The 27,058-nt window shown below is 37.1% G+C and overlaps 1 protein-coding gene across 2 annotated transcripts; it reads right to left on the bottom strand.

Moving 5' to 3' along the window:
- Positions 1-458: 458 nt before the first annotated feature.
- LOC137638601 (lysine--tRNA ligase-like) lies at positions 459-24,516 on the bottom strand. Of its 2 annotated transcripts, XM_068370814.1 has the most exons (5): positions 24,367-24,510; positions 17,791-17,929; positions 14,167-14,260; positions 7,721-7,987; positions 459-2,046 (listed from the first exon to the last, which is right to left on the bottom strand). In XM_068370814.1, exons 1-5 carry the CDS (start codon positions 24,392-24,394, stop codon positions 721-723), a joined length of 1,854 nt encoding a protein of 617 aa, XP_068226915.1. In that variant the 5' UTR covers positions 24,395-24,510; the 3' UTR covers positions 459-720. The 2 variants fall into 2 exon arrangements, with proteins under 2 accessions (XP_068226915.1, XP_068226916.1); XM_068370815.1 differs by lacking the exon at positions 17,791-17,929 and having other exon boundaries at positions 24,367-24,516.
- Positions 24,517-27,058: the final 2,542 nt, after the last annotated feature.

Genomic DNA, 27,058 nt, shown 5'->3' with positions numbered 1-27,058 from the left:
CTCAAAAATTTTTGTCATCCAAAAGCATACATTAAATATCACAAATTTTAGGTAATTTGTATTTTTCCTAACAGTACTTACCTCGAAGTACTTAGTGTTGGAAAAAATTTAAGGTTAATACACATCATAGAAATATATTCTCTTGGTTTAGTTAATCATAGTAACAATGTTGTCATAAATTTCACAGTTCAGGAGAAACTTGTCTTTTTCAGTTTTTCTAAGGAAAGTGTGAACCTTGTACTGATTACATGTTACCAGTAATTGAACCTGTCCGACATTAATTGTAAAAGGGTAAAAAGCCTTAAATGCTAATCAGTGTTATTAAAGAAAACTGGTGTACTGTATAACTAAATAAAGATTTCTATTACTCTTATTACTAAAACAGTTTTACAGAGCGACATATATACTCCAAAAATATCATCTTACGCAGCTAGAGGTATTGGAAATAAAACTTCCTATAATGCATTGGAATATATTACAATCAGCTTATAAAATCACAAATTACAAGTAACTTCATGATTTTAAATAATTTGTGAAATTACTTTCATCTAAACAATAAAGAAAACGACCCATGTAAAAATTGGATAACATCCTTTATTCCTATCCCTTTTAAATTACATTTCCGTAGAGGTACATATTTAAAGCTATGAAAAGTGTAAAGCCGCAAGTAAAAAAAAAAATACGTAGCGAGTCGATCATTAACTTAAAAGAACATAAGTGTTAACTTGCAGGCTTATTTTCTTTATCTGAATTTTTATCATCTCCAGGTTTCTTATTATGATCTTCAGGTTTCATCGCTGGGAAAAATAGAACCTCCTTTATGTTGTGAGAATTAGTCAAGAACATGGTTAATCTGTCAATACCCATACCCCATCCTCCAGTTGGGGGAAGGCCATATTCTAAAGCAGTGCAGAAATTCTCGTCTATCATCTGAGCTTCGTCATCTCCTGCAGCTTTGTCAAGGGCTTGCTGCGCAAATCGTGCTCTCTGATCTAAAGGATCATTCAACTCAGTGTATGCATTACAAATTTCTTTTTTGGCAACAAAAAGCTCAAATCGCTCTGTTAAACCTTTGATAGATCGGTGGTACTTGGCAAGAGGACTCATAACCTGTGGATGATCCATAATAAATGTTGGGTTGATACACTGCTCTTCCAAGAACTCTCCCACAAGCTTATCTAAGAGCCTAGCAGCTGTTCGTGGTGGTGGACACTCCACTTCATGTTTCTCACACAAATCACTCAAAAGCTTGCGAGATTCTTCCGTGTTTAACTGGTCTGGTGGGGGCAATTTAACATTCAAAGCCTTTTCAAGATCTGGGAACATATGGAGCCTACGATATGGGGGTTTAAAATCTATTTCCCATTCTTCACTTCCTGGACCTTGAGCCTGATACTTGACTTTGTATGAACCAAAAATGCTGTAGACCATGCCTGACACCAACTTTTCTGTTAATTCTATTAAATCGTTGTAGTCGGCATAGGCCATGTAAAATTCACAAGTTGTAAATTCAGGGTTGTGCGTAAGATCAATGCCCTCATTTCTGAACTGCTTTCCAATTTCATACACTCTGTCAATGCCACCAACCACCAACATTTTCAGATATAATTCTGGTGCTATTCTAAGGAAAAGATTCATGTCCAAATCATTGTGATGAGTTATAAATGGTTTAGCAGTTGCTCCACCAGCAATAACATTCATCATTGGTGTTTCCACCTCCAAGAAGCCCAGGTCATCAAAGAATTTACGGATATATGAAATTATATTTGCACGGACGATAAACTTCTTACGGATGTCGGAATTAATAATTAAATCTAAATACCTTTGTCGATATCTAGTTTCCTGATCTTTCACACCAAAGTGAAGATGAGGAAGCATATGCAGACAAGGGGTTAACACCTCTATTTTAGTGGGTCGAATGGAGAGTTCACCTGTTTTTGTACGTAAAGCTATGCCTTTCACACCTATGATGTCGCCTCTTCTTATTTTGTTGCAATCTTCCATAAAAGATTCTTCATTTTCATAAAATCTTAAATTGGCCATTACCTGTAAAGCAAAACACAGCAATGAAAAATAGGAAATTTATAATGAATTATTTGATCAGTAAACTACCAATCCTTATTTCATCATATAGGTTCAAGGATTCTTTCTTGATCAAAACAAAATAATGCTGATTTTTCTCACTTAGAAAAACAGCTAATAATAGGAATACTGTACAAAAGTCCACAACTTACAAATTTAATATGTTCCAAAAACCTGTTTATAACTTATATTTTGTTATATTTTGGCCTAGGGTAGGCCTCGCCAAACTCACATGCCTATAATTTTCAGCTGAAAAAGTCAACTAATAGTCCCTTTTTAATTGGAAATGGGTTCTAGCTTACTGCATTAAATTATATAATACTGTTTTATTACAGTATTTCGTCATGAACTTTTGATACAATATCCGAGACATGATTTTCAGTTGGACTTGTTTGTATATCTGAATGTTTGTAAGTTGAGGACCTTACTGTTTTTCTTGAACTACAGATATCGATGCTCTTACAGATATCTCTTTGGTTGGAATTTCCTTAACCCTTTTACCCCCAAAAGGACGTACCGGTACGTTTCACAAAACTCATCCCTTTACCCCCATGGACGTACCAGTACGTCCTTGCAAAAATATGCTATAAATTTTTTTTTTTTTCATATTTTTGATAATCTTTTTGAGAAACTTCAGGCATTTTCCAAGAGAATGAGACCAACCTGACCTCTCTATGACAAAAATTAAGGCTGTAAGAGCAATTTAAAAAAAATATACTGCAAAATGTGCTGGGGTAAAAATAACCCCTTGGGGGTTAAGGGTTGGAAATTTCCAAAGAGCCTGGGGGTAAAAGGGTTAATATTAAAGCCAGACTTAAAGATTAGCGACTCAAGTGCGAGCTAGGTGTTTAGGTACCAGAACAATAACAAGACTTCTATCAGCATCTTACTATGAATATACTGTATATAGCAATACTGTACAATTATTATGAGGTTGGGAGATTATGAAAATTTTTCTTGAATAAAATGTAAAATTTAAACTTGCTCAGTTACAATCAACCCAAGTTCCACCAATCCAAAGTTTATTGCGTGAACACAACACATGAAAAATTAGTCTGTCAATAAATTCGGTAAAATATGGCACAGTGTTTCCCACCTATGTGTTATAGTACAAATCTCCCTGTTGCTATCATTATTGAGTAGTTAAAAGACCATCAGGTAACATAGGGCTCACTTTGAGAAATTAGGCCTAAAAACCCATTGCATGGTCAAGATCAAGAGGTTGAACTGCTAATAAGGAAGACATACCACAGGGAAGGAATGAAAATCCAAGAGCAAGGTAGTTCTACAGAGCAATGTGCTAGCAGTACACCCATATGAGGTTCACGGTGAACAATTTTTCTGACCTGCTTTCTCTATCATAAGGCTCAGTACTAGACAGTACTCAAAAGGCTTTATTCCACTTAGTGACCAAATTGTGGAATGACCTTCCTAAATGGGTAGTTCAGAAGTTCAAACTTATTACAAATACTTTTCTATTGAAAAATTGACTAGTCTCATTTCAGAGTTCAACCTATATATGACATATTGTATTATATCAATCTGTTATTAACGTTAAAGCATTTCCTAATTTTTTCTATCAAAGCAGAGCCCACTTCAATAACTTTTAAAAGATAAACAAACAATAACTTAGAAAAAAAAAATGATTATCCTCTGTGCACAAAAAAAAAAAAGAGAGAGAGAGAGAGAGAGAGAGAGAGAGAGAGAGAGAGAGAGAGAGAGAGAGAGAGAGAGAGAGAGAGAGAGAGAGAGAGAGAGAGAGAGAGAGAGAGAGAAAAAAAAACTTAGTTAAATTGGCAGCCATATTATGTTTGTAACATAACCAACATTCATATTCTGTAATATTACCCCAAATTTTGTTATCTGTGATAATTAAGAGAGAGAGAGAGAGAGAGAGAGAGAGAGAGAGAGAGAGAGAGAGAGAGAGAGAGAGAGAGAGAGACTCTGACTCTTAGTTAAATTGGCAGCCATATTATGTTTGTAACAACCAACATTCATATTCTGTAATATTACTCTAAACCCCAAATTTTGTTATCTGTGATAATTAGCAGAGAGAGAGAGAGAGAGAGAGAGAGAGAGAGAGAGAGAGAGAGAGAGAGAGAGAGAGAGAGAGAGACTTAGTTAAATTGGCAGCCATATTATGTTTGTAACATAACCAACATTCATATTCTGTAATATTACCCCAAATTTTGTTATCTGTGATAATTAGAGAGAGAGAGAGAGAGAGAGAGAGAGAGAGAGAGAGAGAGAGAGAGAGAGAGAGAGACTCTGACTCTTAGTTAAATTGGCAGCCATATTATGTTTGTAACATAACCAACATTTATATTCTGTAATATTACTCTAAACCCCAAATTTTGTTATCTGTGATAATTAGCAGAAAATTGAGCAAAGGTGCAAAAAGAAAGTGAAGGTAATTAAAAACAATCACATCAATATACAATCCAAACTGAGATTAATGACACTGTACTAGACATCATAAATGAATCTATTGAAGTTGGGCCACAACACGCAGTAGCTGGGGAGGCCAGTTAGTGCTGATGTGCAACCAAGGGAAAAGTCCAAAAAGAGGTGAAGCAGATGGCGGCAAAGAGAGTGAAGCCAGGAATGGAACGGGATACTGCAAAGACCTTTTAGTAGTGCCTAATGTGCATCCCACATGGCTCTCCCTTTTCTTATTGGTAATGAGTTATTTGAGAAGATTTAATAAAGGATTCCATTAACCAATCCTTTCCAACTCTCATACATGGATAACCGTATCTGACAGCTTATAAGACACACGGGCATGTAAGACGCACCCTTGTTCCAGCAGGTCAGTTCCAGGAAATTTTTTTTTTTAGCATATTTAAGCATATATTGTTGAAACGGTCTAGCTGTACATTACACAAGCAAAGATATAGCTATATAAAAGAAATTTGGCAGTACAGGCAAGCAATAAGCATACACAAGACATCTTGCTAGCAAGAAATAATAATGATAATAAAATTAATAAAATAAATAATGATAATAGTAGTAGTATTAATGATGATGATAATAATAAAAGCAATTTGGCAGTACAGACAAGCAATAAGCATACACAAGACATCTTAATAGCAGGAAATAAGCAAGCTGTATGGGCATGCAACACAATCACACACACACACACGCAAAAAAAAAAAAAAATCGACACAAAAATAGAGCCAGCAGTATAAAGCAACAAGTAAAGTAACGTAGAATCTTTTTTATAAAAGCATTCTGCCACTACACTTAAACATACAAGTAAAAATAAGGAAAAGTGTTGCCAGATACCGTACAGTACTTTGTAATCGTTTGTACAACATGACTTCAAAATTTACAACCATTAGAAAATAAAAAATAAACTTTAAATAACTTGCATATGGACTAAAGGTCGTACAAATTCACTATTTAAATAAGAAGCCCGTAGGTCATATAGCACTAGGTCATACATCAGGCAGCGCTGGCAACGATCATACAGTAATTTATTCTTGCCAACAGATGGCATTACCAGTAAGTTAGAGCACCAACTAGCTGTTAGATTGTTTTAATTTTTTAAAGCATCGGTCTAATACCAGCAATAAAACAAGGCTGCATGGAGTTGAGGGTAGGTAAAGCACTGAACATAAGCTGGGTTACCGAGTGTCAGAGAGATTAGTGTAGAACTATGGGGGGTCTCAAATTTCACTTACGATGTGTTCTACACGCGAGATTACTCGATATTCACTAAAAGTTGCCAAATTTTGTCACAGTATATACAATACAAAAATTTACCAGTTTTATCTGTAAACAACTATAGGGGACCCATTTCGGGGTGAAGAGATTAATGTTTTCCAGCCCCCTAAGATCTTTAAAGCAACATAATCCTCCGAGATAATGGTTTGAAATCTTATTCTCATTCATCTCCACATATATTTTGGTTATTCAAAAGAATGTACCTGTGTGAATGTTCAAGTGTACTGTACACACGTCAATTAGGTCATACATCCAAATAGCCTAAAACATCAGATTGACAGTACTCAAGTGATGAGAATCCCACTTTCAAATACTTTAAAACTCTACATGACATTATAGTGGAAAGAGAATGCAAGTACCAGGGTGACATCTAAGCAATTGCCTTGGTACCCAAATCTCAATAAAAACTGATGAATACACAGTACTGTATATGAAAAAAAAATTGGGTAAACATTTCAATTAACAAAAAATATATGCTACGGGTTTTCCACTTTTTTCTGAAAGGAACAGTTTTTTATGTTTGATATCCTGGCTCCTTTATACCTAAACTTGATACTTTTACTTCATACCTCAAAAGAGGCTAGTCATCCTGTTAATACAGTACATCATTAACTAACTCTGAGATATTTAAACATTTATATACCACAAAGAAAAATCTAGTTCTCATGAAAGTACTTTCAAATTGGATTTTTCTGGAACTACGACAAATTATGGGTAATAATGAGGTGGAATCATTTAAATATTTAGGAACTATGATCTCTAATACAGGATCTTTAGAATTTGAGTTTAATGGAAGATTGAAAAAAGCAAACCAGATAATGGCTAGGTAAGTAAAATTTGGAAATCAAATATAAGAATCAGGCTATATATCAGTTTAGTGAGATCGGTGTTACTGTATGGACATGAGTCGTGGTATGACAATGAAACAACATCCAACGGATTTTGTAGATTTGAGAACAAAGTCCTCAGAAGAACATTGGGAGTTGAATGGCAGGAGAGGATTAGGAATGAATCTATAAGAGATTACTTGAGTGCCATATGTGGATGAGATCATGGTGAAGGGCAGATGGAGACTGTTTGGGCATGCTCTTCGCACTCCCCAAAAGAGATTAGTTCACCAAACTTTCAACTGGACTCCACAAGGCACGAGAAGAGTTGGAACACACAGGCCTACATGGCTGAGGACTATGAAGCATGAAGTAGGCGATGATGAATGGAGAAGTATTAATTTTAAAGCTCAAGATAAGAGACTACTGACAAAATCTAACCAAGCACCTTTTCTGTCAATAGGCATAGGAGATGATGATGACCTACTATCAAGGGTTCAAAGTAACAAAACCTGGCTGTGTTCTTACAGTACAGTAATATATCACACACACAATTTATTTCACCAACTCAATGGAAAATGCTAGATGATTCAAAATTATTAATCACAGTAGTCCTAGAAAAGTGCCTTTCTCATCTAACAAATTTTCCTCTTCGAAATCACGGAAAAAATGACACTCATACAACATACACAATAGGTAATCTTCTCATAAATATAAAATTAAAAAAATCTTAGAAGTAATGTTTGTCAAATAATGAAATTAGTTATTCTAAAAAGCACAGCTAAATGGTATACCTTTAGTAATAAGTTAAACAAGTTTAATTCGCTTTCATCTAGTGTATCATTCTAACAGTGATTAATAACACGAATAAGAAAAAGTATATTCCAGTACTACTTGATGAATAACCTGTGTAATACAAGTAACACCCCAAACATCATATCAAATTGAGGCCTGTAATTTCTAAATGGTACCTGGCAAAACATATCCAGCCTTACTTCCACGCATGCAAAGAACAGTTTCATGCAGAACTACCAATATGCCTTATTGTGTACAGTACAAATACCAATTAACAGGAAGACACTCACCTGTAACTTGACATCTTCAGCTCTCAGGTCATAGAATCTTAGCTTCTGACTGCTCTCTCTTATAGCATGCACTCTACCCGCAACCGTGACCACTTCTTTTCCTTCAACTTCTTGTTCCAAATTTTCATAAGTTTTGATGTAGTCGGAGAGTGATGTCGACACGTGGAATTTGTGTGGGTATACAACCTTTCCCTCATCTTTTTGTTGCTGAACATATTGAGTTCTTAACTTCAGATATTCATTAGCACTTATTTCTTCTTCATTAATCTGGAAAAAGTAAATAAAAGATAACATTTAACCTTATATAGAACTGTGGTCTTTTTCAAGATTCCTAATAAAATAAATGTCATCATCTACTGTAAAAGAGAAATCCCTTCTTTTATCTCTAAACCTTTAGTACAGAATAAAATAAATTCACACTAATGTATGACCATAAACAAAAAGTTTCCAATCATTTTGGTGTACTACTATTAGTTGATCGCAAAGCCATCATGAAATCAGTTTAATTTACTCTCACGTTATGGAAGATGAGTATATTCGAGAGATAAGTCCTGTTATCTCTGTCACCTGTTTATTCAGTCAAAACCATGTTCAAAATTACTTCTGAACTACAATCACTTATTCAATTAAAATGTCTGAAATAATTGAAGTGTATTCAACACATCCTAAAGCCTGGCAATGAAAACAAAAGGTACAACAAGATATTGTGTACATCATACATAAAAAAGAAATGGTTTTAAACCTTAGGTCAGTTGTAAATATCATTATTATCACTTGCTACGTTACAACTTACAACCCAAAAGTTAAAAAAAAAAAATCTACATAAATACTGAATAAGATGACAAGAGAGACATGAAGCTTCTTATTTGCAAAGACTCAAAAAGGACATATACCACGCAAGTGAAAACATCAGATATACAATACACGATTCTGTAATGAATCTGGCCAATTTAAAGGATCACACAAACACCACAAGGCAGAAAGTAAATTTTTCTCATACACCAGCAAAGACAGGATACTAGTGCAATAAATCATATAGTAGATTGAAAAATGGTCTTGAGCCATAGGGAAAATTTTTTGAAGGCTTAAAACAATGTAAATAAATCTGTTTAAGTTGACTAAAATTGGCAGCAAATGTTTTTGTTGAACAGGCTGACTTAAGTTTTTTTTTTATAGATTATATATAAAAGATGTTTTAATGCTTTTGCTATTCTTAAAATATTCTATTTCAATTTTATCAGGTACAGTAGTTTATTTATTTCATTACACTATTTCCTTTCCTCAATGGGCTACTTTTCCCTGTTGGAGCCCTTGGGCTTATAGGATCCTGTTGTTCCAACTAGGGTTGTAGCTTAGCTGGTAATAATAATGACGGCTCGTAAGGTGGTCCTTTTAGAGTGAAGAACTTTGACAACGTTCCACAAAGTCGTGGTCTCACTTCTGTCTGAGGATATCTCTTAAAAAATGTGGAGTACGGACAGCTCTACCAAAGAGGATATATCAACTGTTTCAGTCTAAAAACTTTGCTAAGGCTGAGCAATAGCTTTTTGCAGCCGAGATTGAGCAGTTTTTCCATTCGGAAATAGAGTAAAAATTCAGCAATTAAGAGATATGCGGCTATCCAAATGAACACACACTTTCCGCAACACCAAACACAAAAGATAACCCATTTTGCCAAGTAAACTGAGGTCGAGGACTTCCTTAGGTAACCAGACATTTTTTTCACCACTGGTTGCAAAAGCCCTCTCTCATTGAGGTCAAGGTGTGAAGTGGTAGCGATCCCACTGCTAGACGGTAATCTCAACATGTGGTTGGCGCAATAAGTCTCGGAGGGAAGTTAGCTCCTTCAGAACCTCCGTCAGCAGCAGAAGATCCCGGTACCATTCTGCATGTTGCCATAACGGAGCTATTAACGTCATGGATAGGTTGATTGCAGATCTTACCCTATTGAGGAATTTCCTCATTTCATTAGACAGAGAAGGAATAACCTATGGACATCCAGGTCATCCTGCAGGTGTTGGAAGGCATCATGAAACACTGCCTGTCGGTCCAGTACTGGCGAGCAGTACAAAGGAAACTTCTGGTTAAGGGATGTCATGAACAGGTCTATAGTCAGCTAATCCCACTAAGTCATCACTCGGAACGAACTATCAGTCTCCATCCTCAGATTGTCAGCCAATATGTTATTTTGCTGCTTCCTCCGATGCCTCTACTGCTGCTTCCTCCGATGCCTTAGATGACCGCGGAGGTAGCATCAGTAGGGGATTCAGCATTATGAAGCTTCATCTGTGGTGGATAATGTGGGAGGGTGGGCTGTGGCACCCTAGCAGTACCAGCTGAACTCGGTTGAGTCCCTTGTTAGGCTGGGAGGAACGTAGAGAGTAGAGGTCCCCTTTTTTGTTTTGTTTCATTTGTTGATGTCGGCTACCCCCCAAATATTGGGGGAAGTGCCTTGGTATATGTATGTATGTATAAATCAGGCTAACAGGGAGAAAGCTTTGTCCTCTATCCATTGCAGAATTTTGATGGCTAGTTTAAGTTGCCATGAAAGAGTACAGTACCTTTTTATTTTATTAGATATACCACTACAGTGGCGTTGGCGCTCATCAACGCTACCAAATGACCCGAAAGGAGCTCTTGAAAATGTTGAAGAACAAGATGCATCGCTTTTGACTCCAAGAGGTTTATATGGCCCAGCCAATCTGACACTGACCACAGTCCGGAGGCCATGTGCTGCAGTAGGTGAGCGCCCCAACTTTCTTTTGATGTATCTGAGGAAAGCATCAGAACAGGAGGGGGAGAAAAGAAGACCTACCCCTCTGAGAAGGTTTGAATCCAAGATGCATCATCTCGAGTCTTTCCTTTGCTCCGATCCCACCATATTGAGCATTACGGGAAGGTTACTGCCTTAAGACCAAAAGGTCTTTAGCTGCCACTGAAGTGACCACATGCAAAGATGACTCTTGGGCACTAAACACTCTAATGAGGACAGGTGACCCAGAAGGCACAGCCACAGATGACCTTGTAATGGGCTTCACATCAGGCACTTACGAGCCGGTTCCTTGAATCTTGCGATTCTTTCCTGCGACAGGAAGACTTTCGCTTGTAAGGCGTTTATCTGCATTCCAAGATATACCAGGTTCTGCTTGGGTTCCAAAGAGGACTTTTCGAATGGCGAAAAAACTTTAGAGCCATGACTCAATGTTGGAGAAGGGTCTCCAACGAGTCTACCAGGATTAGCTAATTGTCTAGATAGTGGATAAAATGAATGGCGTTGGTGCGTGCCAAAGCTGAAAACTGGGTGAACACTCTAGTGAACAGACTGAAACACAGCACTAGAAATGGTATACCCGTGATCATGAAGTCTTACACTTTGACTGGCTGTGGTCCATGTGAAGAACAAATTCATTCAAGGACAATAGGTCTATAACTGGTTTCAAGCCTAAAAAAAACCTTCTTTACGAGAAAGTCAACTGAAGAAGTCTGAGGATGCGCTGAGGACCTCTAGGAGAGTTTTCTCCATTATGGTCTGGTATTCTGACTGTAAGGCATTGTCCGTTGGCGATCTCTCTGCGGAGGACAAATTAGACGAGGGAGAGAGTTGATGAACAGGACGACATAACTCTTGCGTAGGATGGTGACTGTCCAGGGTTCGGCCCTGTGGCATTGCCACTGCTGTCACCAAAGTTGCTGGCATCCTCCTACCAAAGGTATAGGAGGGCTGGCCCTAGCGTGGACGCTGTCCCCGTTTACCAGCTTTTTCCCACTATACTTTCTGCCTCTTAACCTGTAGGGGCGACCTGAAAGGGATGGCCTTGGTGTTCTGCCTTGAAGTATCCTTTGACGCCATGTGTGGTTGTCTCGCCACAGGAGAAGCTTTAGGTACTACAGGTGTCAAGGAGGCAGTTTGGGATGTGATGGTCTGATGATGAAGGGAGTTCTGACTCACCTTTCTCCACGATCTCAAGCGGAAACAAGGATGAGGTATTAACAAAGGAGATGCGAAGAAAAGCCTCTTTCTTTGCACCAGTTTCTGAAACCTGGAGATGATTGTGTCCCGCCTCTTTAGGATCCGATTGGCTTACTGGTTCACAGCATTGTGAGTCACGAACTCGATGGCTTTTGCACCATGAGGACAATGTTCTTGAACACACGATGCTACTCAGGCAGACAGATCTTTGGTCATAGCTAAATAGCCCATGGTCCCTGACCAGTGGTCCATCTATGAAGAGACCTGAAGTGTAGCCTCCGCCAACCTCTCCATGTTCAGGGCCTCTGCAGCCGAGAACATCACCGGCTGTATCAACAGTTTCTCCTATGTCAAGTCTTACTCTAAGGCTGAAACTGTCTGGTATGATGGCAGTGGAGAAGGGAAGTTGTAATACTGCACTTCCTGTCTCACGAATGGAGGAAGTAGCAGCTTTGACAATCAACTCACCCCAAGAGAGTCCTTTCTTGCAAAGATCTACGAGTCTACCTTGGTAATGGACCCGCCGACTAACTTCGACCCGAGTACTTCCAACCATTGTCTGTTGGCTCAAGGGGCGCGGCGAAGGTCTACGACCGTATCTCTTCATTGAGGAGGGGAATTCAAGGTCTTACCTAGTCTATCTACCATGCGAATGCAAGTGAAAACATTCAAGAAAGCAGATTCAGACTCGCTTTAATTTGTTTCAGGAGCCTTAGGGTTGGCAGGGGGAGAAAGACCGCCGCTTAAAATGTCTGAATCGGAATCGTCTTGCATCTCCATACTCGTATCCAAGAGGGGAGAGGTTGACCAACACCGTTTTCAAGCTCAGCAAGCTAACACTGAGGGTGGAAAGCGCCAACTCCCAGATCCCCCAATAGTTGAGGATCTGCAAATGATGAAGTTTCAAAGAGGACGAGACCGCACAGGGGGACTTCCTCCTGTCGTCTCTCAAGTCGGAAGTGCCACACCAAACCCTGGCAGAAGCAGAAACAATCTTCTGCTTTATACCCCTGACAACACCTCCAAAAGCAAATCCTTCAAGGGGAACCCGAAAGTCCCGGGCAGAAGCCTTTTCCAACTCACTAGTTAAGGAGAAGGTGCAACCTGACCTGAAGGTTGACAGAGTTAAACGGCCATTACTCTTAATCGAGCAACCTCCGAAGGAGACAACAAGCAGCCAGAGACGATGGCACCAGGAGAAAGTAGTTGCGACTTCTTTGACTTGAGGAAGACCCGGAAAGGGAAGAATTCCTTTTAGACTACTGTACTTCTTCCTCCTACTCTATACAAAATGCAAAGATGGTAAGGATCCATATCTTCCTTTGACATAAAAGTGGCACACGAGTGGCCTGCTTTGCCCAGCCAAGCTCGCATGTCACACACCCTCAAGTCAACACATCAAATCCTACTTGAAAAAAAAAAAGGGGAAAAGTTTCAATTTTTTGCCAAAGCCAGTGAATGTGGAAAGAGACATGTCTTCAACCACAGCTGAGATCAAGGCGAAGAAAGTATGAGTGAGCTGATGGGCGGTGCTTCTCCCACTATGGTAAGCAGCTCTTCTAGGAGGACACTCCAAAATCAAACCATTGTTCTCTAATCTTGGGTAGTGCCATAGCCTCTGTACCATGGCCTTCCACTGTCTTGGGTTAGAGTTCTCTTGCTTGAGGGTACACGCAGGCACACTGTTCTATCTTATATCTTATTTTTCTTCCTCTTGTTTTGTTCAAGTTTTTATAGTTTATAAAGTGATACTTATTTTAATATTGTTGCTCTTCTTAAAATATTTAATTTATCCTTGTTCCCTTTCCTCACTGAGCTATTTTCCCTATTGGAGTCCATGGGCTTATAGCATCCTGCTTTTCCAGCTTAGGGTTGTAGCTTAGCAAGTAATAATAATAATAATAATAACAACAATATTGACACCTAGTTAAAAAGTTTTATAGCCATATGCCAGCTTGCGCCGATTTCTTCTCCTATGTAATTTCGTTAGAAAACTATCAGATAAGATCCAAGAAAGTAGACTGAGGTGGTATGGTCATGTCATGAGAAGAGATGAACAGTATATTGGGAGGAGAGTGATGGAAATGGAGATACAGGGAACGAGAAGGCGAGGGAGACTAAAGCAAAGGTGGTTGGACTGTAGCAAAGATGACCTACGATCAAAGGGATTAACCGGTGTTGAAGTGTGGGACAGAGGTAGATAGAGAAAGCGGACCAGAAACATCGACCCCACATAGAAGTGGGAAAAGATGCAGACAAAGAAGTAAAAACCAATAACTTTTCTCTTTCATCTTACACAGTACAACTTGAATCATAATTCACATTATGTATATGTGTATGTGTGTGTGTATATATATATAAATATATATATATATATATATATATATATATATATATATATATATATATATATATATATATATGTATATATATATATATGTATATATATATATAAACTGTATTGTATATAACATACCTTGTTGGGTTTTGCTGCTTGCACAGGTTTACTTGCATCCTTCAGAGCCTTTTCTTGAGCCTTCTTTTCTGCTTTAAGTCTCCTTTTCTGCTCACTACAAAAAAAAAAAATAATAAAATTTCCTAGAAGCATATGAGGGTTAGACAAAAGACAAGCACTGTATTACAGTACTTTACTAGAAAAAAGAATGCTACACAAAATTTCACTCATACAAAACCAAAAATAAAGTGGACTTGAAGGAAAGCCTGATAAATTTCTCTCCACTAAACACTTTTTCTTTGTACTTACATTTTCCATTTTTGGCAAATACCTGATGGATGTTTACTTACTAGAATGAAGTATTGTATTCTATGGTGCTATGAATGCAATTGCTCATGCCTAAATTTATTCTCTACTTTTCAAGTGCACCGACCCCTAGTTTGGTCCAAGTAAAGCACATTTAAAACTAATAACATCTTCCTGGTTTACATTAGCCTATATGATTTCTTAGCTCATAATTTCCATAAACAATTTTCATTCCGGCCATAAACCTTCTATGTGAAATTCATCATAATACAAAATTCTTCAATGGTTATCTGTCAATACATGCTATATGCTATAGTACCAAGAATAGGTTTTGCCAGAAACTGCTTAAGAAAATCTAACACCATGACAATCAAGCAAACTAGCGAAACTTAGTCAAGGACATATTTTCTTTACTATACTTCACGAACTGAATTCAGTGGTAATATTGCTTTCCAGTTGACCTTACCGAGAAATTTAAAAACATAATTCAAAGGAATACTGTAGTACAAAAATTACAAATATATATATTTCATTCAAAGGAACTAGAATGGACAGGAGTCATTTCAAATTTTACTGATGTTCCTAAGTTCAAGTCACACATTGTACAGTACTAGTACTTTTAAGACGTAAGGAAAAACTCTAAAATAGTGGTGAATCCATGAAATCATCATTTGCCAATAACATATACTGTAGAAAAATTGCAAATTTGTTTAGAATTTATCCCACAATGCTAACCATTAGTGATTCATGTGGGATACTTTTCATGGATTAATGAATTGAGCTATACATTACAGCCTGGCACTGGGGCCTAAGGCCACTCAGACCTAAATGCAACTGGCGGGAAAACTCTGCAGTTACACTATGAAAGAAATGTTAGAGCCAGGACAGCAAAAATGGAAGAAATGAAGCAGAAATAGGAGAAGGAGAAGAATATAAAGCAAACACTATGAGCACTGAGGAAAGCTGCAAAGACCATAAAGTAGTGCCTGTAGTATACTGCAAGATGTGCAACGATAGTACATTCCCTCATATTTTTCCCTGTAATGTTGGAGTAGCTGAAGCTCCGAACAAAGTTTGAGGGAAATCTCAATGGCGACATGGGGAATAACCCCGCAAATTGATTGTACTTGCATTAAAGTTCTTCTATTAGCACTAGAAAACAAGAAAGTAGGGGGGGGGGGAGTAATCACATGGGATATATCACATTATTTATGGTTTGTTTTCTTGGTAAAATACAAATAGCTTTCAAGATTTTCTATTTGATCCTCAAGATATAAAACCTTCATCTTTCATGAGGATACACTTCTGAAGTAGTAGGCAATGACAATGAACAGTCTGTGTTGTTCGTAACTGTATGGAAATGTGAAATTTGCTGTCTTGTACAAGAGTATGGGAGTAAACTCGCATAAATCACTATCTGGCCTTACTCCATTGTTATCATTATTATTATTACTTGCTAAGCTACAACCCTAGTTGGAAAAGCATCACGCTATAAGCCCAAGGGCTCCAACAGTGAAAATAGCCCAGTGAGGAAAGGAAATAAGGAAATAAACTACAAGAGAGGTAATTAATAATCAAAATGTTAGGGCCAGCAACAACATCAAGGCATAAAAAAAAAAAAGAAAAAAAAAAAAGAAAAAAAAAAAAAAAAAAAAGAGGAAGAGCAATAAAATAGAATAGTGTGCCCGAATGTACCCTCAAGCAAGATATCTCTAACCCAAGACAGTGGAAGACCATGGTACAGAGGCTATGGCACTACCCAAGAGTAGAGAACAATGGTTTGATTTTGGAGTGTCATTCTAGAAGAGCTGCTTACCATAGCTAAAGTCTCTCCTACCCTTAGCAAGAGCAAAGTAGCCACTGGACAATACATTACAGTAGTTACAGTAGTTAACACCTTGAGTGAAGAAGAATTGTTTGATAATCTCAGTATTGGCATGTTTATGGTTACAGAAGAAAGCATGTACAGAATAGGACAGACTATTTGGTGTATGTGTACGCAAAAGGAAAAGCCATAACCAAGAGAAAGATCCAATGTAATACTGGCTGGCCAGTCAAAGGACCGAACCTCTTCAGCGGTAGTATCTCAGTAGGTGACTGGTGTCCTGGCCAACCTACCACTTAGGTGATATTTAGATGATCACTTGTGCTACAGGTTTCCCTAAGTGAAGCTAAAGTCATGGCTAGGGACAACATGCCCTGTTAAGTAACTTGCCAGCATATAGTCCAACCAGTGAGCATATGGCATTTGGCTGGGAGTAGGAAGGAGACAGGAAGAGAAAAGGGTCAGTTCACATGTCATATAACCAATTACTACTCCACACACTAGTATTTTGTATGAGGAACTTAAGACAGCTACATGACATGGCAATCACTATAGGTCATAAGGAGAATGGTCCTTTGTTAGCAACACCCAAGGTATTATGTAACAGTTGTACACAAAGATATCCTTGAAATCAAGGCAGTGAAGGGACAATGCCTCTAACTTCTTGAACTCTAATCTGCAGCTACAAACAAACTCTCTATTGAAAAAATCTTTAGGCCTTTTAATTCCAACACGAATCCAAAATGAGATAGCATCCCTGAATATTTTTTTTTTTATAACTATCCAAGATTAAATAATCCACACAAGAGGAAAATATACTGATAAAAACAGATGTTAAAATTTTCAACTTGGAAGAAATAAGTTATGGCATTCTGGCTAAAACAAAGCCTGTTCACACCCGATACTATTATCATAAGCTTACCACAAGGAACAAAGGGTTATTGTAGTGATTAAGGAAAAACTCTATATACACTATTTTCAAAGGGATTTTCAAGCCTCTTCCTTCTTAGAAATAATAGCAAGTGAATATCTGGTAAGATTCATGGAAATAATACAGTAGTATCTTCACAAATTTCCCTTTTTACCTCAAGACTCAGTATCTTATTTTGCCCTTGTCAATGGTTTTTAGAGTATACATTTAGAGAAATATTTGCGAAAGTGCAAGAAACAAAACTATAAACTTGTGAAATAGCATGCAAATACATTTCATCTAATTTCATAAACTGTATACATATAGTACACATGTAAAAATTGGGTGTTTAAAACACTACCAACTAGAGCATGAATGATGGATGAAACAACACAAGCAGCTGAGGATGTTGCTGTTGTAACTTTGCTAACAGCTATTATGTAGTAAGCTCAACAATGAACATCAGAAAATGATGGTAGAGTACACTGTGTACCATGCACACAATTCTATGAAACCTCTAAATAACAGTCTAAAACAATAATTTCAATAATAATAATCATAAATTTATACACAAGAAATAAGCTGCTTCTGATGTTTCACCCACCTGCGGGAATAAGAAAGAACTCTGCCACTCGAAAAATCACTAGTCTTGACTGACAGTTTCCAGGTGGAAGTTCCTAACAGATTTGTATGTTTTGTAACTGCCCTCCATATATTTCTTGAGAAATGACCCATGTTACTTTCTGCAAATAATGAAAACCTAAAGATAAGGGCAAATAATATCAAAACTTTTGAACTTTTGAACATCAAAGCAGAGCTACGAAACCATGAACTGTTATTTGTATCTATATATTTGTTGTAGCTACATGACACGGGATGGGTATGACCACTATTAGTAAGCTTTCAAATCTATCTGTTGCCCACGAAGTTGCATTTTCTATTTTTCTTAATCATACAAACCCAAACCTTTATTATTACTATATTATTAATAGTTAAGGTACAACCCTAGTTGGAAAAGCAGGATGCTATCAGCCCAAGGGCTCCAAATGAGAAAATAGCCCAATGAGGAAACAAATTAAGGAAACAGATTAGTGTGACTGAATGTGCCCTCAAGCAAGTGAACTCTAACCCAAGACAGTGGAAGCCCATGGTACTACCCAAGACTAGAGAACAATGGTTTGATTTTGGAGTATCCTTCTAGAAGAGTTGCTTAGCATAGCGAAGTCTCTTCTATCCTTGCCAGTGGAAATTAGCCAGTGAATAATTACAGTACAGTAGTTAAACTTTTCAGTGAAGAAGAATTGCTCAGTTACCTTAGTGTTGTCAGGTGTATGAGGAAAGAGGAGAATGTGTAAAGGATAGCCCGCCAGACTATTCGGTGTACACGTAGCAAAGGAAAAATGAGCCATACCCAGAGAGGTATACAAATTAATACAATTTGGCCTGTCACTAGAACCCAAAACAGTAACTGTCTAGTACTATCATCTCAATGGGTGGCTGGTACTTTAGCCAACCTACAAGGAGCATGACTTAGCGAAAATGGCCGTTCTTTCTAATGAGGTAAATGCAGCTAGAACTTGGGCGGAGGGGAAAGCCTACCGAAAAAGGTAGTGCTACCTTTGTTTAGGCCTTTGACGTAGGATTAGCAGGGTGGTTGGGGCAGGTAGTGCAACTCAAGATGTCAGTTTAGTATGGTTTAGAAAATATAAATGGAATAAATTTTTTTTTTATATTCTTACACTTGATACAAATCGTCAACCTTTAATAGGAGACTCATCCCGAGGAGTTGTGAAAGTCCTTATTTGACCAAATTAGTTGGTTTTACTGAACCAGGAAATATCAATGTACTTTGGTCATGTATGGGGGTATAAGTCATGACTCCTGTTCAACCTCAAAATTACCTGAGCATAGAAATGTCTAAGGTGTTAAGCTAGGACTCCACTAAGGACTAGTGGAAAGTCTTAGCAAAATCCATGTCCTATAGGATTGAGTGTCCTGATACAGTGGAATAATGTATGAGCAATGGCAATGCATATATTCTTCATCTTTCCCTCACAAATATGGTTGGGGAAGATACTTCAATATAAAGCAATGCAAAGAAGAGGTACTCTATCGAGTAGTTTAAATGCATTACTAATCCGATACAGTCCATAGCAGCAACACTATTAGAACCCAAAGAGAAGGGAAGAAGGAGGCACAAAGGGCCAGACATTCTTACCTTTCATTCTTGGACTTACATTGCAAACGCTATTTAAGACAAAATGCTTCTTGTCCCATGATAGATGAAGCTAAGCTTGCTACATAACCTATTGAACAGCTACCATAAGTCCTCAGGAAAATGTGTCAAAGGATTTGGTATACTCCCAAAGGTAGGCAAGTACAGCTGTGGGCAGTGAAGGTTTTGTGGCAACTCCAGACTCATACCATCAGAACTTGTGCCACGGACAGATTCTTCCCGAAGGTGAGGGTCAAGCCGATTCCTCCGACTCTATGCCTTTGGACTGCGCATGGTTCCCTCTAGAGAACGGCATGTTTAAAAGTCACTCATGAATGGCAGAGGCAAGGGACAGTGACACTGCCTTTGAGACTGACCATTTAGTATATGATCATAGCTCAAGCCCACTCTACATCCAGGCTAGGACCCCCCAACCTTAGCTCGCAAGGATGGTAAGGTTGAAGACACTAAGGACACTAATGAGTCTGAGCGGGACTCAAACCCCCATCTGGCAAACACCGGGCATAGACGTTACCAATCAGGCCACAACAATAATTTGATGGTTTCATGAAGACAAAAGGAGATTGTACTCTTGGAAATCAGCTTTTTCCTCCTACTAAATCAGCTTTTTCCTCCTACTACTATCAAGAAATTAACTTTCGTGCTCTGGTGTGAAGCGTCTAGTTTTCTTGAGATAGCGTCGTAGTGACCCTCACAGGACAGAAAAATTAGGTCATTCCGATGTTAGTTGCGTCTAGGAGAGGAGATGGCAAAGGACTCAAACTTTGGGTCAGGGATTGCTGGGTTTTGTGTCTTAGCCAAGAACTCAGAAATGAACGTCGTCAAAACTTTCCATCCCTTGGAATGACATGTAGTTTATCTACCCCTATACATGATGCTAGAGCTGGTAAGAACAAAGTCTTAAGTGTCACATATCTGTCTGATGCTCTTCTTTACAGCTTGGACAGCGAGCATTTAAGAGAACTAAACTCTTATGACGTCCCAAACTGGTCTGAATTCTCTTGGATAACAGTAATGCTCAAAACTCTTTATCAGCATCGACAGCTCCCACGAAGAGGAAGGATCCAGGCCTTTCAATGTGAAGACTAGGCTCATGGCTGAGTGGTAACCTTTAACAGCAGAGACCAAGAGAAGCATCTCATGGCAAAGGTATATTAAGAAATTGACAATTACTGGTAGTTGCAAGTTCAAACCAGAGAAGTACAGTACAGTATCCCATTTAAGACGTCAATCACAGAAAATGGCCCACTTTCTTGGTAAACAGCTGCAAATGATCTACAGCTATCCAAAAACCTCCTGTGCAGTGCCTTGCAAAAGCCCTTTCACTCAAAGAAGATGCTGGATTGCCTCCACCTGTTAAGTGACAGGGCAGTAACAGAGTTGTGATGTCAGACACACACAAGGGATAGGGCAGTAACAGACATGCCACCCGACAGGAACAAGAATGTTGGATATCATAAACTGTAACAAATCATAATTACAGTAATAGAAAACACTGCATATTCTTGTTTCCAGAATCCCTCAAAAACAACTGCAAGGACCCATTCAAACTGGAGAAATGCTAAAGTTTTTAAACACCCAGATGTGGACACTGTACAGTAATTAGTATTAGTCAGCAGTTGAAGTTAAAAGTCAGGTTGCTCTACGTGTCAGGTGACCACTGAAGTTTACCTTGTTAAAAGTTCAACAGCCATTTCTATCTTTGCTGAAGTCATACACGTTAAACATCGATGATCTATATTATGTGTAGTAACAAAAAAGCAAAGGATATTCTAAAGGTTTTCCAGATGACTTAATGCCATAGAGAGTTTGCGATAAACCCTCAGTCCGACGCCAAGCTTCAAAAGTGTTTTAGGATAACTAGTAACTTTTGATCAAAAATCACTGCTGTTCATTACAAACTACAGTACTTGCTGCTGCATAGCAAAACTCAAGCATGGAGCTACTGTTTGCAATTCACATTTGTCACATTCAAATGATCTAATATTCATTCCATGTAATTCAAAAGTTCTTACAATAACACTTGAATGCTGAGCAAAGCCAAATTTGACTTTAGTAAGAGATTTTTTTCAATTTTCAAAGTCGCACACTGGGGCTACCAACAAGATTCTGTTTTTCTGTGATGCAATGTGGATAAGGATGGCAGAACATACATTTTTTATATTTTTTTTCCAATACAGCAGTGGTAAATTCAACTGGTATAATATTTGAGGATATTTTCAGCATCCTAATACAAAACCTCCATAAGAGTAATTTACACACAAAAGCAAATCACCATTTTCAAACTTCTTATCCTGAATAAAATATTAAGGAAATAGGCCTCCTTATCATAAGTAAAGTACAGAGGTGATTTATTGAAAGTTTTCAATGTGTTTCAGCATTGTAATTTATATTTGGGATCCATCACTCCCTAACCTAAGACAAATAAGGAGGACCTGGTGTTGTAAATTTGTCTGGATTGAAACAGTGGTGTTATCTTCTTCTAAAAATAAGTCTTGAATCTGTTAAAATCATTTTTGTTTGAAACACATTTATGTAAACAAACTATATTTCTGGGTACGGAAGCCAGCCCTTGACCTGCATTTTTATAGTACAGTACAACACTAATGACATAAGAAATGACAATCAAATATATCTCTTCGATAAGTAACCTAGACACTTATCTTTTATAATGATTTCCTTTCTAATGTTACTGTTTTATACATGACTAAGTTTTGTTTTTATCTTCCTTCATGACACAAAAACTTTGAGAAGAGTGTCCATAAAATTTCTGACCTGTAGAGCTTCCGTCCAGACTTTGATTTCCCATATCCTGTATCATTAGCACTGGGAGCCATTTGGCAATCCCCTATCAAAGTTGTTTTTACATTTTCATCCGATTTTTTCTTCAATTTAATAACAAGCCCATTTACTATACTAGTTCCGTCCCTTCTAATACTAGCTCCGATTCTACTAATACTACCTCCACCCCTATTAATACTAGCTCCTCCTCCGATAATGACACATTCTACTCTTTTGGTATGGCAGTCTAATGGAGGTGGCAGCATATGACCCTCCTCAGAGGTAAGGATATGGGTTCTAAGTTAAATTAGGTGGGGTAGGCCTACCTCAGATTAGGTAATGCCATATATTTTTTAAAGACTCATTAAAAGTACCTATAAAATACATCTACAACAGTAAATTTACCAGCAAGTATTTCTTTACCATTTCACCACAGTTTTGAGGTCTGCTATAGGGTGGCGAGTCAATCCCACACAACTGGCATAATTTGGTATAAGTATATACCCCTAAAACAAGTAATCTTCAAGATGAAAACAAGTTGAAAAGCAAACTGGTACCCTTGGCAAAAGGGATAAGTTATTATTTACCTAACCGAATTGTTGAAACTCAGTATAATCAAGTAAGGTAAAAATACATTTGTATTTTAAAATCAAAGCAATCTCATTGGAAGATTACATAAATGCTGATATCTAATTTTTACCGCACTAAAAGATGCAATGCCACGAAACATTAGGACATACTATATGTACCAAGGAGCCTTTGTATATCAGCGGCCAGTTCCTCCCGTGTGGATTAAAAATGGACATCAACCAACATAAAGTTTACCCCCTAACCTAACCTACAAGCCGTATACTTAACGGGGGCTAACACCCCACAGCAACCCCCCCCCCTACATGCCATATTCTAAGTTAGCCAAAATCATACACACATGTGGCCGGTATCGTACATACACCCCTGTACCTACATTCATTCCACATCTTGCACATACATAACCAACTGTTAATAAAATACCTACATTCTGATGTAAAAATATTAATGATCTGAGAGAGATCAATAGATACGGAAGAAGCGGGAGTTTTTCTTAAGGAAACACCTGTTTTTTTAAACAAAAACTTTTTCGGGGTTTATGTATGATAGCGGCCACCTGTATGTAATTTAGTATTATGTCCAACTCAGAATATGGCAGTGTAAGGGGGTGTTAGCCCCCGTTAGCTAAGTAGGTAAGGATATGGCTTGTAGGTTAGGTTAGGGGGGAAAGTATACGTTAGTTAATGTCCACTTTTAATCAACGCTTGAGGAATTGGCCGCTGATACACTAAGTCTCGGCTTTTTCTGCCCTAAACTATAAAACCCTAAATACACAGGCCTTACCAACTCACTGAACTGTGTAAGGCATAAAGTACAGCAGTGGAGAGTTAACGGAGCCTTCGCATAACATCAGACAGGAACACGTGCATAGAAAAACATCTAAACTTCCCCACATAACCTGACTTACAAGCTGTGTCCTTCCTTGCTACCTAACAGGAAGGGTTACTACTTCTCCACCTTAGACTTCCATATTCTTGAGCATAGGGTTGAAAATATGGGAGTTATGGGGCATGGCCGTTAATATACATACACCCGATTAATTTATCTCTATCTAATAAAAAAAATTTACCTTTCCTAACCTACCCCCAGAGATCACAGAAGCTTTAAATATATTGTCTTTTTCTACATTCTGTAACAGGAACCGGTCTATAATTGGTAAAATGAAACCATTGAATTACTGATCATGCGTTTATCAGAGCAACTTGTAACGTAAGAATAATAACGTGGAGAGACCAGATTACCTTCAACCTTTAAGGTAACATCAAATGTAATTAATGCAGGAAATTACACACACGTGCATTGCACCAGTGGACAAAGGAACGCCAAATAGACCTTATTAAAGATTTAATATAAGATTATACTAAATAATGGTCAATCTACGATGCTTTTCGCATTAAAATTGTGAATTCATTTCACGTTTGACAGGAAGTTGTCATTACTACCGGCAACCTTTACATGCAATGTACCGCGGTTTCTTTATCTCAGGTCTACACGGCAAAAACAATCATTAGACGTTATACCTTCGTATCCACGGTATACCAAACATCTAATTAACAAATCTCTAATAGATATTACCTTTTTGACAGCTTTTCTTCTGAAACATCTGCCATTATTAGTTCGGTGGATCCACGTTACACCGTTATGTCTAATGCAATCGCCAACAATTGTAAGTAAGCCAACATTTCACGATGTCTGAGCAGTGTTGCCAACCATCGTAAATATTAAAGGCTTAGAGTTAAGCAAACACGGTGAGATCTGTATTATTATTATTATTATTATTATTATTATTATTATTATTATTATTATTATTATTATTATTTGCTAAGTTACAACCCTACTTGGAGAAGCAGGATGTTATAAGTCCAGGGGCTCCAACGGGGAAAAATAGCCCAGTGAGGAAAGAAAATAACGAATTAAATAAACTACAAGAGATATACTGAACAGTTAAAATGTTTTTTTTTTTTTTTAAATAACAGTAACAACATCAAAATCTATATTTTATACATTATCTATAACACTAAAAAACAAGAGGAAGAGAAATAAGATGGAATAGTGTGGCCGAGTGTAACCTTAAGTGTAACTCATTATCAGTACAATATAGCTTCATTTTCATATTGCAATATGTATTACCAGTACAAAACAGTGCATTAATTTTCATATTGAAAAATATATAAGATAAACAACAATATTATATTTCAAATTCATATTGACCAGTGTTAACATTACGTCCAATAACTTCCACGAAACATATCTTAAGAAATCAACTTAAGAGAAAATAACAGTAAAATTTTATCCTCCAATCAATAGGGAAATCGATTTATTCATTGCCCCCTAAAAGTAAACTATGGATTTATTGGAAGACTTAAAAAATGTTTTAGTACTATAATTGTCAGACACAAATAAGTAATTTTCATTTTGTGGAGGATAGGCCATCGATTATTTAAATATTTGTACAGCATGCGCAGGCAATATATGTATATATATATATATATATATATATATATATATATATATATATATATATATATATATATATATATATATATATATATTTCATGTGTGTTTAGCCTACATTTGAAATAAATAACAATGCATTTAATTAGCAAATATTTTGATAACTAAAACGTAAATTAAGTAGGCTTTCGTGTGAATGCGTGTAAAACTGGATGATAATAATAATAATAATATTTTCAAGTTTTTATAGTTTATATATGAAATATTTGTTTTAATGTTGTTGTTGTTGTTTATAAACTTATAGTAGTTTTTCCTTATTTCCTTTCCTCACTTGGCTATTTTCCCTGTTGGAGCCCTTGGACTTATAGCATCCTGCTTTTCCAACTAGGTTTGTAACAACAAAAACAACCATAACAAGAATAATAATAATAATAATAATAATAATAATAATAATAATAATAATAATAATAATAATAATAATAATAATAATAATAATAATAACGGAAATTTATTGAGTACGAGATAAAGAAATAATCTACTGGGACCTACCACAAATTGAACAACTCGAGTAATTAGCACAAAAGAAAATTCTTTAGTATTAGAGGAATGTCAATAAAATGTCTATGATGAAAAAGCAAGTACAGAAAACAGGAGGTAGAAATTGATTGCCTAGAAAGAAAATTGCAATGGTATCAAAGGAACGGAAACAATACCATTTGCTAAATTTTGTGTTATTTAAACGGTATTATTATTATTATTATTATTATTATTATTATTATTATTATTATTATTATTATTATTATTATTATTATTAGCAGCAGCAGCAGCAGAAGCACCTAAGCTACAACCCTAGTTGAAAAAGCAGGATGTCATTAGCCTCCAAGAAGGAAAAATATCCCAGTGAGGAAAGGATATACGGAAATAAATAAACGATATGAGAAGTAATGAATAATTACGAGCTTGTCTTCTAAGTCAAACCATATTATCATGTGTACTGTATATAGTGTGAAAAGCAATTGGCCAAGAACACTACCCTAAGGAACGCCAGATACCACATTTATATGCTCGCTATGAGGAACATCAACAATAACTCTTTGCAATCTATTACTTAAAAATTCCATTAGGACGCTAAGAAAAGACCCACCTACTCCCAACTGTTTGAGTTTGAAAACAAGGACCTATGGATTAACACGATCAAAAGTAACACTAAAATCAAGACAACCATACGAACTTTCTGTTCACAATCTACGGATTTCTGTACAATATTGGAGATTGTAAAGACACAACATACTCCAAGAACTTTGCGAAAATCAAATTGCCAACTAGGGAACAGATGATTACTTTCAGCATACTTAAATAGATATTTCGACACAAGACGTTAAAAAAAAAATTGGATAATATGGGAGTTATGGAAATTGGACGGTAATCAGCCGTTTCACCTTGGGGATGTTAGTCTCCAATCTTTGTAGGAGTCATTGCACTCCCGAGTAGGATGTCTCTTGCTATAGATGGCACAGATTGTGCGGAAACGATGACATTTCGGTGGTGTTCAGTTAGTATCATTTAACAATACCTCAATGGATCAGAAACAAAGTTTTCAATGGTGTTAAGTTCCCAAAATTCCTAGGTCTATTTTCTTTTGAGAGTTACAATCTCTTTTTCTCTTAGTACTGAACACTTAATGAAAGGATTTGCTGATTCGATGTAGTTGGTAGAGATGGGCGAATCCATTGGCAGAGACAATGGGTGATTACATATAAATGCTTATTTAGCTTTCCTGCTAGGGCTAGAGGTAAAGATGAAGTTGCATTTG

This window comes from Palaemon carinicauda, chromosome 3, assembly GCF_036898095.1.
Source record: "Palaemon carinicauda isolate YSFRI2023 chromosome 3, ASM3689809v2, whole genome shotgun sequence".
Taxonomy (NCBI): domain Eukaryota; kingdom Metazoa; phylum Arthropoda; class Malacostraca; order Decapoda; family Palaemonidae; genus Palaemon; species Palaemon carinicauda.
The sequence above is the reverse complement of the archived record's forward strand: the minus strand, read 5'-3'. Positions and strand labels throughout refer to the sequence as shown.